This window comes from Macaca fascicularis, chromosome 13 (assembly GCF_037993035.2).
Source record: "Macaca fascicularis isolate 582-1 chromosome 13, T2T-MFA8v1.1".
NCBI lineage: Eukaryota > Metazoa > Chordata > Mammalia > Primates > Cercopithecidae > Macaca > Macaca fascicularis.
In genome coordinates this window covers 49,171,646-49,190,768 of record NC_088387.1, presented here as the reverse complement: position 1 = coordinate 49,190,768, position 19,123 = coordinate 49,171,646, and the positions used below count along the sequence as shown (strand labels likewise).

Genomic DNA, 19,123 nt, shown 5'->3' with positions numbered 1-19,123 from the left:
AATAAGCGTGATGGTAAGGTAGTAATACCACACTATGAAATTTACAATTGGATGCCACATTTTAAGAAGGGCTTTACAAGCTGAAGCATGGTTAGAGGTGAACAGATTTGGAGAGGGAGTCAAAGCTATACCACATGAAAAACAGATGAAGCAATTTTTAGCCAAAAGAGGAGAAAAATATTCACTTGGAGACACTATACACCGTACCTGGATCCTACGTACTATAAACCATATTTAAACAATAGCTGCCCTTCAAATATCTGAAGAGCTATCAGAAGTAAAGTGGTTCCCTAAAAATGGAGCTTATTACTCAAACCAATGCTTGTTACTAGAAAACAGTATTCAGCTCAATATAAGAAAAAGCGTTCAAGCAATGTGAATAAAAATCATAATGGCTTCCTTGGGTGATAATGCTATCCCCATTATAGTAGTTATTCAATAGCAAATTAGATATTTTTTATCCTAAACTGGAGATCTCCCAAAATTCAACCCTCCATAATACTCGTAAATTCAGCAACACTGTCTACTAGAGTAGCCTTATTTGCCTTATGAAGGGACCATTTCTCACTTTTTTTCACCTTAAACTCACTGTAAAAAATACATTTTCCATTGCAACTCAGTACACAAGTATAGGGAACACACACACAATTTTCAAGAAACAATGTTTATCCTCAGTACATGTAATACACTCTCTTGTTTTCTATTCAATTCGATTATATTTAATTTCAGTTTTTGCCAAAAATACTGATCAAGGAACACTAAATTAATTTCATGCAAACCATCGTTCTGAAACATATTCCTAGGAACCTAACGAATGCTTCCAGTAAGAAACATAATAACTGTGGGCAGGGTGTGATGGTTCACACCTGTAATACTATCACTTTGGGAGGCCGAGTTATGTGGATCAACCTGAGCTCAGGAGTTTGAGACCAGCCTGGCCAACATGGTGAAACCCAGTCTCTACTAAAAATCAAAAATTAGCTGGGCGTGGTGGTGCATGCCTGTATTCCCAGCTACTCGGGAGGCTGAGGTGGGAGAATCGCTTGAACCGGGTGAGGGGCACAGGTTGTAGTGAGCCAAGATCATGCCACTTCACTCCAGCCTGGGTAAAAGAGCGAAACTCCGTCTCAAAAAAATAAATAAAGATAATAACTGTGTCAATACCATTCAATAACTATTTCAATGCATAACAATAAAAAGAAGCCAGGCGCAGTGGCTCACGCCTGTAATCCCAGCACTCTGGGAGGCTGAGGCAGCGGATCATTTGAGGCCAGGAGTTCGAGACCAGCCTGGCCAACATGGTGAAACCCCATCTCTACAAAAATACAAAAATTAGCTGGGCGTGGTGGCATGCACCTGTAGTCCCAGCTTCTTGGGAGGCTGAGGCAGGAGAATCACTTGAACTCGGGAGGCAAAGGTTGCAGTGGGCTGAGATCATGCCACTGCACTCCAGACTGGGTGACAGAGTGACACTCTGTCTCCAAAAAATTTTTTAAAAAGAAAAAGAAAAAGAAAATATACCAGCTATCTAGTATGCTACTTCATTTATTTCAAAGAAGATAAGTGTGTATATGTATACACTGAGAATCACAACAAATAATGGGCATCTTAGAGTACAATTTATTTTCATCGGTATGTTAAAATAGCATTAACAGTTGTTAATACTTTTTACATTGTCTAAACTATTTTCTAGAGTTCAGGAAACTTTTTATTTCATAGATTCTGAACCTAGGTCAAATGGATCCCCCTAGACCAGAGTCTCCTACGTGTCCTGCTAGACATTAATCCCCTCTGCCCTCAAAGTAACTGGGTGGAACCTGAAACAGACTAAAACCCTAAATCAGTAGCCTCCAGTTCAGGTATTCCCGCTGGGGCATCTTCAGCAAGTTGAAGGAATTTGCAACTTGAAGAAATTTGATGGAAGGCAAGGGAAGCAAGAGGAAAAGAAGATGAGTACCAACCAGCAAGTGATATCAGCAATTCGGGAGCATTATGAGCTATAATCAGTACTACCGTGCCAAGGAGGTATCCCACCACATGACTACTTCAATAACCAGAGACAAAACATTGTGCTGACTATCATGGACAGGGCACCAAGGAGCTATGGGAGAAGTGTGGGATAGAGGCATCAAAGGAGCATAAAAAAGAACAGCCCAAGATGAGTATAGGAAGATGCAATGGCTGGGTGAGGATAAATAGCATACACAGGTCCTGGCAGGAAACCCCATATCTTTGTTTACACGCATTTCAGAACTTTTGTCCAGCTGAGGCTCATCAGCCCACAAAATTTAAGGATTATAATGTATGGACCAATAAATAGAAAGATGCACTATTAAGATTCTTTAATATGGTCAGTCATGGTGGTTCATGCCTGTAATACCAACACTTTGGGAGGCTGAGACGGTCAGATCACTTGAGGACACGAGTTCAAGACCAGCCTGGCCAACATGGTGAAACCTCATCTCTACTAAAAATACAAAAATTGGTCAGGCATACTGGTACATGCCTGTAGTCCTAGCTACTTGGGAGGCTGAGGCATGAGGCACAAGAATTGCTTGAACCCAGGAGGCAGACGTTGCAGTGAGCCAAGATTGTGCCACTGCACTCTAGCCTAGGTGACAGTAAGACTCTGTCTCAAAATTTTTATTAAAACAGGTTCTTTAATATCATTTCAGATGGTTCACTTTTTTAATAGATGTAGAAATAATTCCATGTTTTGTATCACCTACTTATAAGAAAAGGTTCTCTTGGATAGTGTCTATGAGAAATTTAAGAAGGTTATCATTTTTAAAGTCTTGATTACATTTGCATGGCATATAGTCATTTTAAGCAGAAAACTAAATATTTAAAAAGTTATTTCAGGCTGGGTACAGTGGCTCACACCTGTAATCCCAGCACATTGAAAGGCTGAGGTGGGGAGAACTCCCAGAATGAGGAGTTCCAGACCAGCCTGGTCAACATGGTGAAACCCCGTCTCTACCAAAAATACAAAAATTAGTCAGGGGTGGTGGTACGCCTGTAATTCCAGCTATTTGGGAGGCTGAGGCAGGATAATTGCTTGAACCTGGGAGGCAGAGATTGCAGTGAACCAAGATCAGCCGCTGCACTCTAGCCTAGGCAACAGAGTAAGACTCTGCCTCAACAAAAAAAAGTTATTTTACGGTAGCAAGTTCAAGTTTCTCATTTTAAAATGATGAAACATTTTAGAATGTTTACAACAGTTCTAAACATACAGAAATGTTTAAAACATTAGAAATTGTTCTCAATTTACACTATGTTCTCATGCGTGTATACATTTTTTAGAGACAAGATTCAAACTATTCATGAGATTCTGGCCCCATTTTATTCCCCATATGAGTGACTCGAACCACCAACTACTGGGTCACCCAAACCAGAAACCTGAGAGTCATGGACTCTATTCCAGATATATGAGATACTATATCTCATAAGCATCTCCACAGTCTGCCCCTTCTTCATCATCTCCTTAGTTTTAGTCTTCCCCATTTTTAACATGGATTTCAACTTATTTTCCCATATGTAATGAAAATTTTGTTTTAATGTGTACACTTTAACACTGAATTTTCTAATGAACATTCAAAATTGTCAGTTGAACCTGCAGGAAACTTAAAATACAAAGAGAAGCATTTCAGGTACTTTTGTTCAGCTGAGGCTAATCGGCCCACAAAATTTAAGGATTACAAATGTATGGACCAATAAATAGAAAGACGCACTATTAAGATTCTTTAATATGGTCAGGCATGGTGGTTCATGCCTGTAATACCAACACTTTGGGAGGCTGAGACGGGCAGATCACTTGAGGAAAGGAGTTCGAGACCAGTCTGGCCAACATGGCGAAACCCCATCTCTACTAAAACTATAAAAACTGGCCAGGCATGGCGGTACACACCTGTATTCCTAGCTATCTGGGAGGCTGAGGCATAAGGCACAAGAATGAAAACATTAAAATTATTTATTATCAAGGGATTATTGATAACATTTTGGTATATAGTCTTCTCATCTTCTTTAATGCTTATTTATTTACACGTAAAGTATGTGTATTTAGTTTATAAAAATAGTCATACTGTTCATACATTTTAATCATCTTTATACATTAAGCAAATATCTCTAATACTTTCCAATGTGAAATATCCTCTATACTGTAGTTTATTATTATTTCAAATAGATGTACCATAATTTCTTTTAGTAATCTTCTATTAAATGATGTTAGGAACACTTTTAAGTTTTACCTATTAAAAGAAAACATCACATGAACATCCTTGTACATGCACTTACAGCCTTAGAATAAATCCTAAAACTATGTGGGGTTTTAAGTATTGGCACCTTATTGTTTAAATCTGCATTCCTTTAATTTGTTTCTAAATTGTAGAGCTCCTTTGTATTTCTTCTTATGTAAACTGTATGTTATTGTGTATTTCTCAGTTTTCTATTAGAATGTTCACATTTTTCCTATTAATTTATCAAGAATCTTCATATATAAGGATATCAACAATTTGCCATAATGTGTTTGTAAGTATTTTTTATTATCTGCCTTTTAAGTTTTAATTTGTAGGTGCAATAGGTTCTTTCCTTTTAATGTTATTACATATATCAATTTTTTCTTTCTGGTTTAGAAATTTTGTTTAGAAATGTCTCAAAATAATATAAATATTCACCTACATTTTCTACTAGTTCTTTTATGGTTTTATTTTTTACATTTAACTCTTTAGTTCCTTTAATAACATTTTACATTTAACTCTTTAGGTCCTTTAATTTTAGTATGTTGAATAAGGAAAAGACCTAACTTACTTTAAATGAAAATAGTTAAGCATTAAAGAACATTAACAATAAATCAAAAAACTGTTACCTCTCGAGTAGAGAAAACAACTGAGAGGGGTACTAATGAGAGATTTAATTGTGATGGCAATATAATATTTCTTAAGATGGCTGGATACTGTTGTACAGGTCCATAAATTCTTTTTTAAAACCTTAGGACCTAATGTGTTTAAACTTAAGAATTTTTGAAATTTTTTAAAGATATTAAGGTAAATATTGATACTATATAATACCCCTACCCAATGGGGAGTAGGATGGCACCACATAATCAAACACACTAATATTTCTGCAGCAAAACACAAAAATTCATGCTAAATAAAATAAGAAATTTGATAGTTTCACATGATTTAGGTCATGTTCTACAATCGAGTTTTAAAATTATTATAGCTTTAGAATACAATATAATGTCTGACAGCCCACTTTGCCCCTCAGTAAAACTGTGTCTTTGCTTTCCTTACCAATAATTTTTAAAATGAGTTTTATACTCACTGTCAAGTTAACCCCATGCCCAGGAAAATCCTTTTAGGATTCTAATTCAAATTTCAATAAGAAAAAAATAATTAAAAGCATAAGAACTTGAAAGAAGAAAATAAAACTGTTATTACTTACAGATCATATGAGGAGTATTTACAAAGAAAACTCAAACTACATATAAAGTATTATAAATAACAGAAGAGCTTACTGAAGTAGTTAGATTTAAGATCAATAAGCAAAGTGAGTTATCTAAGATAAGTGACTTTGCTATGCCAGGGACCAGACAAATGTGCCTAGCCTCCTTCCTGGACCTTAAACTGTCACATCAAGAAATAACCTTCATTCTTTGGTAGAAGACCCTCCACAACAACCACTGGTTTTTTTCTTTGGCCTAGGTGGCATGCTATAAAGAATTTTATAGCAATGCCTTGAAATTCTGTCATTCTACAATGACAGCTTTTATCCAGCAAGGATAGAGAAACATGAAGACTCAAACTGAGTTGCTGTTTAAAAGAACCAGCTACTGATCACTGGTTCTGGTCCACATGTAGTTATCCCAATGAAAATATAACCTTAAAAGGGTATTCTTGGCCGGGCATGGTGGCTCACGCCTGTAATCCCAGCACCTTGGGAGGCTGAGGCGGGTGGATCACGAGGTCAGGAGATCAAGACCATCCTGGCTAACATGGTGAAACCCCATCTCTACGAAACATACAAAAAAATTAGCCGGGCGTGGTGGCAGGCACCGGTAGTCCCAGCTACTCGGGAAGCTGAGGCAGGAGAATAGCGTGAACCCAGGAGGTGGAGCTTGCAGTGAGCCGAGTTCGCACCACTACACTCCAGCCTGGACGACAGAGCAAGACTCCGTCTCAAAAAAAAAGGGGGGGGGGTATCATTTTTAGCTAAAAAGCCATACTCTCAAGAATGTACGTTTCAGTATAAATTCCTTTCTAATTATACAAAAATCTTCACTACAAATATGTGTTCTGCATTATAATCCTTTAATCCTAATGAAAACCCCAACACAGGACGGAGAAACAGTGTCTTAGAGCCTTCTTACTTTGAGTTTCTGAGCTTCTCCTCTCACTTTCAGCAGTTCAGTTATAGAGTCCACAAAGCCCTGGTAATGAAAGTTGCACATTTTCTCAATTTCTCGGTCGTGATTACGGATACGAGTTTCAAGCTTCTCCATGAAACGTCCATGTTCTTCACCATCATAAACAGACCTTTAAAAAAAATGGCACGAAGGTTATATCACGGTTACTTCTAAGAAGGAAAAACAGAATTACAAATCCAGAAGCAAATTTGGTTTTTAGATATTTAGGGCACTTAAGCCACAAAATAATCTAATTGTATATCAACATTGCCTCATTGTTAAATCAGTATTTTTAAGGAAAATCCAAACTTTTGCTTTCTTATTCATTCCAGAATATTTGAGTGCCTGACAGTATTCATCACAAAATTCTCATCATAAAATTAGAGGACTGAATTACAACTCCCTTGTACCTTTCTTTCTCAATTTAAGTAGTCTAGAAAAGCTCATTTTAGTTAAATTCAACTATCCAATTGCTCCATGACTATATTCAAGAAGTTGAACACAGCTAGAGAAAAACACACAGCTGTTCTGGCTAGACTCAGGGTAGCCATGTAACTGCAAATCTAAATTAGGCAGTCAATATTGCTAGATAATCCTACTACAACTATTCCCCCATCTCACATCACAGAAAAACCACTTTGTATTCTAAAGTATTTATGTGTGGGAACCTTACCTTGCCCTCTCCTCGAATGTTCTTACCTTCACTCTCAGCTGCTGATCTGACTATATACTTTACAGAAAAAAAACAGACACAAAGAACTACCTCCTCTTCCCTCACTAAAATCAGTCTACTTTACATCTGTAGCTCCTACTCTCCACCTTCCAGTAACAATAAAATAAGTGTTCCAAGCTCTTATCTGCAATTCAGTCCCTCCTGTTGTCTCAAGAATTTTACTCCTGCAAGTTTTCCCTTTTATCACTCCTCGGTAACATATATTTCTCCCTCTTTACTACATGATTATCATGGCTATATAAACATGACTTTTTTATATATAATTGTTTTTTTTTTTAACAAAAGATGAAGTCTCAATATGTTGGCCAGGTTGATCCTGAACTCCTGGCCTTGGACAGCCCTCACACCTTTGCCTCCTAAAGTGCTGAATTTACAGGCATGAGCCGCTACGCACAGCCTATACATGTCTTTTTAAATCCTGCCCTTAACTACACATCCCTCTCCCCTTCCCAGCAAAACTCCCTTCCACTTCCTCACTTCTTTACTTGACTAAAGTATTCATTGTACTCCACCTAATAGCAGCATTTGATATGGTTTTATATTCTCTCCTTCTTTAAACACTGTCTCCCGTAGACTTCAATGATACCACACTAACATGTTTCTTAACCTCTCACTGATGTGCCTTCTCAATTTCCATTCTCAGCTCCTCCTCCTCTATTACATTCCAAAGTATTCCTAAAACCTCTTCCCTTCTCCACCTATGCTCTCTCATTAAGTGAAGCCATCTAATTCCATGGTTTTAAAATATCATCTCTGTAGTGCTGATTTCCTAATCTATACCTATAATTCAGAGCATTTCCCTGAGCACTAGATTCAAATATCCAGCTACTATTTAACTCCAATTGGGTTTTTTAAAGCCATCTCATTATTTAATATAGAAAAAAAAAATCTTTATTACTAACATATCTCCACTCCCATACCAGTTCCTCCTCAAATTTCCCAACAACCTACCCACCCCATCACAGCTAAAGGCACTATACAGTTGCCCAAGCCAAAAATCTAGGAATGATTCCTAATCTATCTCTTTCCGTCATATACTCTATCCAATACATTAATAAGTCCTGACAACTCAACCTCCGAAACATGTCTTAAAATTTACCATATTCCACCATTTCCACTACAACACAATCTAAATCTATATTACCACCACAATGGACCAATGCAATAGCCTCCTAACAGTCTCCATTCTGCACTTTGCATGTACTCCACCCCCTGCCCCAAAACAGACACTCCACACAGTAACGAAAATGATCATTTTCAATCAATAATTTAGATGTTATCCCCTGCTTAAATCTCTCCAACAGCTTACCTTTATAAAAGAATTAAAATCTTGAATCTTTATCGCTGCCTGTAAGGCCCTATATAATGTAACCTCAAATTACCTCTCTAACCTCATTTCTCTCCTCTCTCTAGTTCCCACCCAAATTCCTTTCCATCCTCTATGTTCCAGCTACCCTGGCTTTTTTTAAAGCCTCTTCCTGCCTCAAGAATTTTGTTTTTCCAGTTCTTATACTAGTAATGCTCATCCCCTATACCTTTGAACAATCTCTTCCTCCTCATCGTCCATGATATGTTGTCTATCTCTGCCTCCCCACAACCCACCTCAACTAGATTATAAGCTCAAGGGCAAGAATTTTGTCTGCCATATTGTACCTCTATAACAGTGCCAGACAGGTAGTAGACAATAAGTAAACATTCATTGACTAAAGAATGACTAACACTATCTTTAAGGACTCTTTGATTTCTGACATTTGTTCAAGAAATACTCATTTGCTCATTGCCAACATTTTCTGCTTCTATAATCCTTTCTGAGTACTGGATCCCTATCCTGATCCGGTGGATCAGAAACCACACCCCCCTCAGGAGGTCAGTTCTACCACCCAAAACTCAGCAATAACCATAGATGAACCAAATAGTCATGTACGGCATAATAATGTTTTAGTTAATGATGGACCACATATACAATGGTGGTCCCATTGTATTATCTAGTGAAGTCATAGCCTTTGTAACGTTGCAGTGCAACACATTACCTTTTCTATATTTAGATATATAAATACGTACCAGTATGTTGTAACTGCCTACAGTATTAAGTACAGCAACGTACTGTACAGGTATGCAGCCTAGTAGCAATAGGCTATACCATATAAACTAGGTGTGTAGGAGGCTATATACCATCTAGGCTTGTGTAAGTACACTCTATGATGTTCACACAACACAATCACCTAATGATACATTTTTCAGAACACATCCTCTTTGCTAAGCAACATATGACTGTACATGTTTGGCTTCCAGTCAAGATTCTGAACGCTTACTTCAGAAAAGGCAGAGCAATCTGGATTCATTCTCCTTCCTTTGAAATAAAGGGAGATTGTCAAATAAATTATAAACAATCCCTGCTTTGACAAGTAGGAAAACTGTAGAATAACCACTTGCCTGAAAAAAACTGTTTGGAATACATAACAGAATCTACCACTGACATTTCAAGTAATCTCAAATAAGCTTAACTTTTCCCCTTTTGAAAGGAAAGGAAAAGAAAGGTTTCCATGTAAAGATACCCATTTACCTTGACACTTGGAGAACTTGGAGAACGCGAAGAATAAACTGCATAAGCTGATATATTATTCAATATTAGACAATCTCTTGGTTTCAAATTCAGTACACCCTGACTTGACTCAGTATACTTCTAAGTTAGATGGCAAGTATAGTTCATTCTACTGGGTAAAACTTCTGTTCATTTCTTCCCTCCAGAGATCTATGTTAACATCATAAAAGACAACCTCACAGAAAAGCAAATTCCAAAGTTAAGAAATTCAGAACTTATATTAATAATGCCTCCCTAGGCTCTCTGATCTTCCCATTAAAAAAAAGAAAATCAAAAACCTAAGAAAGGAAAGTGGATTTTAGCTGCCTATGTGGCCTTCATCTTAGCACTGTAATTAGCTTGCTCTATATAAGTCTTTGGCCAATCCAGTTAATCTCTGTGACCTTCAAGTTTCTCATTTAGAAAATAAGAAGCAATCAATTACAATTCTCTTAAAAGTACTAGCTTAGCTTTAAGTATCCACAATTCACCTCCATTTTCAAGTTTAGTCAATAACGCTAAGCTCATACATTTGTAGAAGTCTAAATAGGCAGTAGTTCAAAACAAGTTAATGGACCGGTAGTGGTAGCCCATGCCTCTAACCCCAGCACTTTGGGAGGCCAAGATAGAGGGATTGCTTGAGGCCAGGAGCTTGAAACCAGCCTGGTCAACATAGTGAGATCCCATTTCTTTAAAAAACAAAATAAAACACAAGTTAATAAAGTTTCTACCTGCTCATCACTACTCTCCATCTGTTACTCCTATCTTAGGACCATTATGATTGTAATATTCTATTTAATTATTATGCAGAATAACATGAAAGGTTTGCAGTGGATCCCCAGAGTATTTTGAGAATTTTAAAAAAAGAAAGAATAAAATGTAAAACACCCATATTTAAAACAGGGGATAAAGACTATATTTAAGAGACTTTATGTTCCACAGGTATGTTTCAGGAAATCCATGATTCCCAGATCCTATGTGGATTTTGTATATATAGGTAGATGTACATATATGCATTTTTAAGAAAAAAAAAGTTTCCCATAGTTTCCATCTGGTTATCAAATACGTTAAAAACCACAGATTGAAAGATTTTATTTCAAATTGTCTACCAAAGGAAAAGGCAATTATGAACTGATCACTACCTACCAGTTCGCCATGAAACAGCATTTCAAGTATATTTAACTATAACACCTTGCTAACCAACATATCCTTCAGATATAAAAGGCTAAAAACAAAAATAAACAAGACTTAAACACTGAAAAGGTCAGAAATTTACTAATGAAGCCAATCTAATATCAGTAGTCAACATTGCAGTTGAACAAAATGTGGCTTTTCTCTTTTAACAAATACCTTAAGGTAGAGAAAGACTGCCATCTAGTGATGGCCCTTTTCTAACATTCCTTGAAACGATGCGGCCTTACAAGTAAACAGGACTGCTTAAAAATCTAAAAACTGTATTCCATAATACCCATTGATCAGAGACTTATAGCTGATTACTAAATGATATGTAAGGTACACACCTCTAATGTTTAAATTTCCATTACTATTAGAAAGCAGGATCTTGAGAACAAAGGCATAGGTTTTTGACATGTCCAGGTTATATTGCAGTTAAACAAGACAATCTATGGAATAAACTGCACCACTAGTTTAATTATTTGTGATTATCTCAATAATAGCCTAGTACTTGGTAAAAGGCAAACAAGAAGAAACACATGGAAATTAACTAAACTTTTTATAGCCTAAATTTGACTCAACTAAATAAATGCTGCCATGTGGAGTCTGGTTTCCAAAAACCCCCAAATAAACCACTGGTTTTTGCAAAAAGTAAATTATTTATCCTAGTATAACTATCTGGTGCATAGTTCTAGATTTCATAATAATACTATATCCATATCCCACCTAAATTTCATGTGCATATTAAGAGATCTTAATTTATAAAATGGCACTTGAGTAATTCTATTGAACAAATATTTACCATTCCCCTGTACTGAACCACTACAGGATTATATCACTTGCTTAGAGCCTATATTAACTCAAATTTGCTTGTCAAAGAAGGAGGAAAAATAATGTTATGAGCATTATTTCATTTAAATCCAATGCATCTTATAAATTGGACATTATTCCCATTTTATAAATGAGAAATCTGTAACCCAAGAAGATGAAGCAACTTGCCAACTTCACATAGCTACAAAGTGTCCTCTCTACTGCATTAGTCTATCTCTTAGAACGAGGAAAGCAAGCAGGTGGCATGGGCCCCTAAAATGTTAGTTGAAAGAGGTCTTAGAGATGGAATACAAAACTCTCATTGTACACTCAAGGAAACTGAGGTCAAGGCAAGTTAAATGCCTTAATCAAAATTACATTGCTTGTTACGATACAATTAGGCCTGACCCCCAAAGAAAACAGAAAAAGCTAATGCCACATGAAGCCCAACACAAAGCTAAGTGGTTTAAAAAGAGAGAGAGAGAGAGACAAACTTCTACTTCAAGATGAGTAAGTTGCCTATTAGTTGTGCCTATGCAACTATTCTCTTCTTCCTCCTATTGGAGGAGTCCCAATTCATTCTGATATTTCTGTCCTGCCACAAAAGATAAATATTAATTAGTCTGTAAACCAATCATGGTAATTGCATTCTCTTTGTCAGTGATCAGTTAATATATGGTGGTGTGACACACTCATCTCACCAATGAGAAGGAAAATCTGTCAGTGAGGGTCCAAGAAAAGGTTTTCTTTCCTGAAGCATTCAGGAAAAGAAACTGCTTTTCCAGCCTTAGACATTGTCCTGTGAAAGCATAATGTTTGAGGATGCAGTAACCACTCTGAAAAGGAAGAAGATATTGCCCAAAAAATAGAATGGCAAAGGGGAAAATGGAAAGCACTTGGCTCTTCAATAGTGATGCAATCCTGAAACAGCCCTATCTCCAAACATCATGTTATATGACTTAATAAATTTCCCATTGTTTAAGCCACTTTCCCTCGATATTCTGCTACTTGCAAAGGAAAGTATCCTAAATGACGCAACATTATTCAGTCTTCAAAGGTAACAAGCAAATCAAAGAAACAACCAAGAGCAAGTCAGAGTCAACACACTGCAAAGCAATCTTGTTCCCTGGACCTACGCCATTCTTCTCCTTTTGCTTCTAGTTTACTTAGGAGTAACTCCCATTTGCCCCTCAATTTTCAGCTTGTACCTTTTCTGGGAAACCTTCCCTAATCACATAGACTCTATTATGTGCTCCTCCTCGGTGATTATCATCTTTACAGAATTTATTAAACTATATCTGATTGTCCATTCACTTGCCAATCTCCCTGTGGGGAGAGACTATGTCTTACCCATTTTATCTCCACCTCCTGGCACACAGCCTGGCACAGAGGAGGTCCTCCATATATGATGAAGATGGAGAAAGAGAAGGAAAGGTAGGAGACTAACTGATGAGGATTTCTAGTTGTTTCAGAGGTGGATGCAAAAGTGCATCTCATGATACAAAGCTGTTGAGATGTTTTCAGAACCACGGAGAACTTCAAGACACAATGAACTGAACATTTCGGTTTTTGTTTTTGATTAATTCAAGGAAAAATTCCAGAGTTTATTCTGGTCTTTTCTTTTTCATATATATGTTTTTAAACTTCTGTCATGGTTTTATTCCTCAAACATTTTCTTCTCATTAAGCTCCATAAAAGCATCATTAGTATTTTTGTTTATTCCAAATGTTAAAAATAAAGTGGAAAAACAGATTTGTGCATGATGTTGAAAGAGAAACTGCAGGAGGTCAAAAGGAGTTTAAAGTCCCTTCTCCTTACTTCAGTTTGTCTATCAGTTTAATTCCAACCTTACTATTGTAATCTGGATGTTCTGAGTGCATAAAGATGAAGCAGATCAATCAGATCATCATCAATGGCAGGAGAAGCATATGCTAGTTAATGAATTCTAACTGAACATTATACCCAAATATTTTTGTACTGCCACAGGAGATCAAATGTATTCAAATCCTTTTTCCAGCTCTGAAGATACCAAGGTATCCAACTGGCTTCACATGAAGATAGCCTGTATAACCAAAAGAATGCTGTGATACAGATCTCTCTCAAGGCAGGAAGGGAACCCCAGTGATGGCTATCTTCAGAGGAATAAAAACAGGGTGGAGCAGTTTCAATTGACACCTAGCCAAAGGGCCTACTAAAACCTGGTTTTGGTTAAATACCACAGGAAAGTAGAGAAGGGGAAACTGTCACAAAACATCAGTCAAATCAACAACAGACTATTAGGAAATAAACTAATGAAAACAAGGAAACTCCAAATTAAGAACATAGAGACTGCCATAACTGCTACTATGATAATGTCACACTATTAGAACAAGTAATCACTATCAGTAACTGAAGATATAAAGGCAAAACAGGATTGTTAGTGGCTTCACTTTGTCCTTTGTATCTATTGTATTAAGTGCAAAAAGATTTTATTTCATTGCATCTTTCAGTGGTGGTCATGAAATCTGGCAGATAAAAGTTAGATCATGAATGTGGCTGCTAATTATAAGATAAGGTATAAAAAAGTAACTCTACAGCCTGGTGATAGTCATGAATCTAACCTGGAAAACTGCTGAAAGCAGAGTACTAATACAATTGTTTAGGAGTTATAATACCCTTGGTAGGTTAGCTCTGGTTTCACTGCATGTAATTCAGTGTGTTAAGTTTAACACTTAAACATGCAATGTTGGAGCTAAATGAAACGACCGGTTCACTTAGTATCTATCATCAACATAATTAGTCTGAATCTAGGGCATATTGATAAAACACTTCCAGATTCTTTACAAAAGATATTAATTAGTAGGGTGGTGCAAAAGTAATAGCGGTTTTGCCATTACTTTTCATTTTTGCCATTAAAGGAGAAAGTAATTGCGGTTTTGCCATTACTTTTAATTTTTGCCATTAAAAAAATGGCAAAACCGCAACTACTTTTGCACCACCCTACATATTTAATTAAATAATTACTCTGAAGAGATGTGTAAATATTAAGAGACTGTGTATTAATTATTGAAACATGATTCTACTGAGAGAAACAAGAAAAATGAATAATTGTTGGAACACTTCGGTCTCCCCACTTAAAATTATCATTATGGTTCCAATGATAGGTATCATTAAGCTATTAACAAAGAAAGACAAACCACTAATGGTTAACACTAGTATGGTAGAAACACTGCAGTGAATAGTCATAATCCACTTAAGGCATGTAGATTTAATGTGGACTTAACAAAAATAGACCATGCAAGTTTCCTAGAATCTCTGAATCAAACCCTAATAAATGTAAGTAACCTCATGTGTAGATGTATATGTTGTATATATTATGTATATAAATGCATGTATTATATATAGTATATATGCTATATATGTGGGAGACACATATATACATATACATACCTCAAACACACACATACATACATACACACACACACACACACACACTTTTTCTAATTTTCTGAGAAAGAACCAGACCTAACAATACCACATTCAACTCCTGGTCCAATTTCACCCATAAGCAGTTGTCTGCTGATACCCCATGGCCAAAAGTGACCACAATTTAAAACTCTTTAACTCTCTAAGCAATTAAGTACATGAAAGAGGATGGATGAAAGGCATCAGAATAGTTTCCATCCTAAAACATAATATAGAACAAAGCAGGCAAAATAGGATGAAGCTCCATGACCAGTATGGAAGATTGGATACGTGAAAAACATTTCTACTATCAAACTCCTAATCACCTCTAACCACCTCTAACCTAATCTCTCTAATCACCTCTGACCTAATGCTTCTATTTTATAGCCATACAGAGAAAAAGAGACATGGCCTATTGCCCACACAAGATGGGGAGTCAAATCAGAGGCCTTCAAATGAACGAAGCCAAGATACCCCCAAGATACATCCTTAGTAAAAGATAAAATAGAAAAACACTTCCCCATAAACTTCCCCATTTACTTGGAGACTGCAAGTAAACTTGCCTATCTGGTGTTGGCTCTGGGTGAGGGAAGGAGAAAACTCCCATGATAATTAAAATCACATGCCAGCCTTCTCACAGAAGGGAGGTCTACACTAATACTATCAGTCCTCTGTGGTCTGAGAAATCTCAACTGACAACTTATTTTTAAAGTAGTCCCAGCATGGTTGTTAATACCCTCAAATAACTGACTGAAGCAAAGGCAAATCTTCTCCAGAGAAATATACCTTTACCCATACTTCTAGGAATTCTCACAAATAATACTCCTTAGAACTGGAACTTAAGTATCAACAGTCATAAAACATACAAGGAAACAAAGTATAAAAACAAGAATCAGAAGAAACACAAATAGCAAAATCAGGCTTGCAATGGCTTAAACATTAATATGTATACATTAAAAATAAATGTGTAAGATGTTTAAAGAAATATAAAAGTGAATTACCAAGAAAAGAAAAAAAAACTATCAAAAATGAATATATGAACCCAAAATATCTGAGACAGGTCTCAGTCAACTTACAAAGTTTATTTTGCCAAGGTTAAGAACAGGCCTGTGACATAGCCTCGGAGGTCCTAATGACATGTGTCCAAGGTGGCTGAGGTACAGCTTGCTATTATACATTTTAGAAAGATATAATACATCAATCAATACATATAAGATTTAGATTGGTATGATCTGGAAGGGCAGGACAATTTGAAGCAGGGAAGGGCTTCCAGGTCATAAGTAGATTTAAAATTTTTCTGATTGGCAACTAGCTGAAAGAGTTATTATCAGTAGAAAGGAATGTCTGGGTTACAATAAAGGGTTGTAGAGACCGAGATTTTATCATGCAGATGAAGCCTCCAAGTAGCAGGCTGCGGGTAGAATAGACTGTAAATATTTCTCATCAGACTTGGATTTTCAGGTTAACTCTGGAATGCCCTTGACTGACAGGAAGGGTCCATTGAGATGGTGGGGGTGCCTTAAAATTTTATTTTTGGGCCGCGCGCGGTGGCTCAAGCCTGTAATCCCAGCACTTTGGGAGGCCGAGGCGGGCGGATCACAAGGTCAGGAGATCGAGACCACAGTGAAACCCCGTCTCTACTAAAAATACAAAAAATTAGCCGGGCGCGGTGGCGGGCGCCTGTAGTCCCAGCTACTCAGGAGGCTGAGGCAGGAGAATGGCGGGAACCCGGGAGGCGGAGCTTGCAGTGAGCCGAGATCGCGCCACTGCACTCCAGCCTGGGCAACAGCGTGAGACCCCGTCTCAAAAAAAAAAAAAAAAATTTATTTTTGGTTTACAAATAGATAAACCGGAAATGAAATATAGAACTTTTAGAATAAAAACTATAACAACTGTTATTTGAAACAAGAAATGGAAAGGAAAATACTTAACTGGGAGGTGTATATATAAAAAGTACAAAATGCATAAAGACGAAAGATGGAAAACACTAAAGAAGAGAATGGAGAATACAATGGGTTTAATGGGAGCTCCAGTAAGAAATAAGAGACATGTAAATTTTTTTTTAAATAGTTGAGAAGTTCCCAGAATTGATAAAAGATGTAATGAAGTTGTGACCCTCAAAATAAAAAGACAGACCCATAAGCCTTACCAAAAGTAGCCCCATCTCTGCTCAGTTATATCTAGCAAACTTTTAGAACTGGCTGCCTATTTATCCCTTCTCTTCATAGCTAAACTTTAGTAGCGTGCAGAACGTTGCTATGATGGAGCTAATTATATAAATATATGGACCCCTAGACCCGTGCAAACTTTTGGTATGTCTTTTATCAGCTCATTCTTCCATTACTACAGCATCATTTCCAAACTGTCACCATTCTCTTTAAGATGCCAATCTCAATCCTACAACTGCCTTTCACAACAAATGGTATTGCCATGTATTACATTTAAAAACTTCAGGCTTACTAGGCACAAAATATTCTTAACTTCTTGCATTCCAATACACAAGTCTGTCTATATCTCTGTCTACCCTGATATTTGTTCCTTCTTATCTCTATGAAATAGACAGCGCATCTCAATGCAAGACTAATCCTGTGTTCTCAAAATCCTGTATCTCTTCCACTCCAGGAAGGTTATTCCATCAATACTTTCTTTGGTGGGGGAAGCTGATTTCTTTCAAAACATGCCCCCATCTTAACAAAACAACACAGCCCATCATTTTAAAGAAAAAAAAAAATGCACTAAATGAAAATCTCTCTTCTGATAAATTTCCTTCTGGCATCCTTTCCCTTCCCTTTCTCTCTCTCTCTCTCTCTCTCTCTCTCTCTCTCTCTCTCTCTCTCTCTCTCTCCCCCCCCACCTCTCTCCCCTGCCTTTTCTCAGTTAAGATCTTAAAAGAGCACACTACACTTACTGCCTCCATTTCCTCAAATTACACTTGCTTTTCAAACCAGTGTAATCTGTTTCTTACCTATACCACTCACAATGAACCTATTCTTGCTAAAGTCAATAGAAGACTATTAATTGTCAAATCAAACATTCACTTTTAAGTTCATCATTTACTTGACTTCACTTTTGTATGTGCCACCACAAACTATCCCCTCTTTTTAAAATCTCTATTCCCGGGGCTTCTATTACACTCCTCCTTGGTTCTCCCATTCTCAGTCTCCTTCAATAATTCTTCTTCTTCCCTCTACCCCTGAATACCTCCTTGATCATTTCTTCTCACTCTTCATATATATATACACCCTCAGAGATATCATCAATACCTCAGTTGTTAGTATTAAACAAGTCTGGTTACCAAACCAATAACACCAGGATATATCTCTGTCAAGTCCTATAAACCTGAATACCTAACCACCATTCATCCTCAAAGACATCACAAACCGTGCATGTCAAAAACTACTCAGCTGGGCGTGGTAGCATGTACCTATAGTCCCAGCCACTCAGGAGGCTGAAATGGGAGGATCTCTTGAACCAAGGAGTTCAAACCCAACCCAGATAATACGGCAAGGGGCATGTCTCTTGAATTTAAAAAAAAAAAAAAATTATTTAACTTTCTACCCAAACCCACATTTCGCTCCTAGTATTCACCATCTCAATTGAAGATAACACCAGCTACTGAGTTACCTAAACTAGAAATATGTATGTTAACCTTGACACCTTACTTCACCTCACACCTCCTCATAACTAGTCACCAAGACCTATCGTTTCTAATTCCATAATGGCTCTTCTATGCTCTTTCCCCTCCCTATTCACCCAGCTACTGCCTTGACTCATGTCCTTATCATCTCTCTTCTGAACATTTGTTTTTATCACTTTCCTCTTATATTTGTAACAATCCATCTTCAATACTTCTTTGACAGTAATTTTTTAAATGAGACCTTGTACTCGGAAATTGAAAGACAGAAATACACACACATACACACAACTTTAGGATCTTGTTTCAGGATCAAGTCCAAAGTCCTTAGCATAGTATGTAAGA

The 19,123-nt window shown here is 37.0% G+C and overlaps 1 protein-coding gene across 5 annotated transcripts in view; it reads right to left on the bottom strand.

Moving 5' to 3' along the window:
* EXOC6B (exocyst complex component 6B) overlaps positions 1 to 19,123 on the bottom strand; it is a 678,199-nt gene that overhangs the window by 575,204 nt on the left and 83,872 nt on the right. For all 5 annotated transcript variants that reach the window (XM_005575615.4, XM_065526965.2, XM_065526962.2 and 2 more), the window contains exon 2: positions 6,368 to 6,533. In XM_005575615.4, coding sequence (XP_005575672.1) covers positions 6,368 to 6,533 — 166 coding nt within the window. The remainder of the gene's footprint in view (positions 1 to 6,367; positions 6,534 to 19,123) is intronic.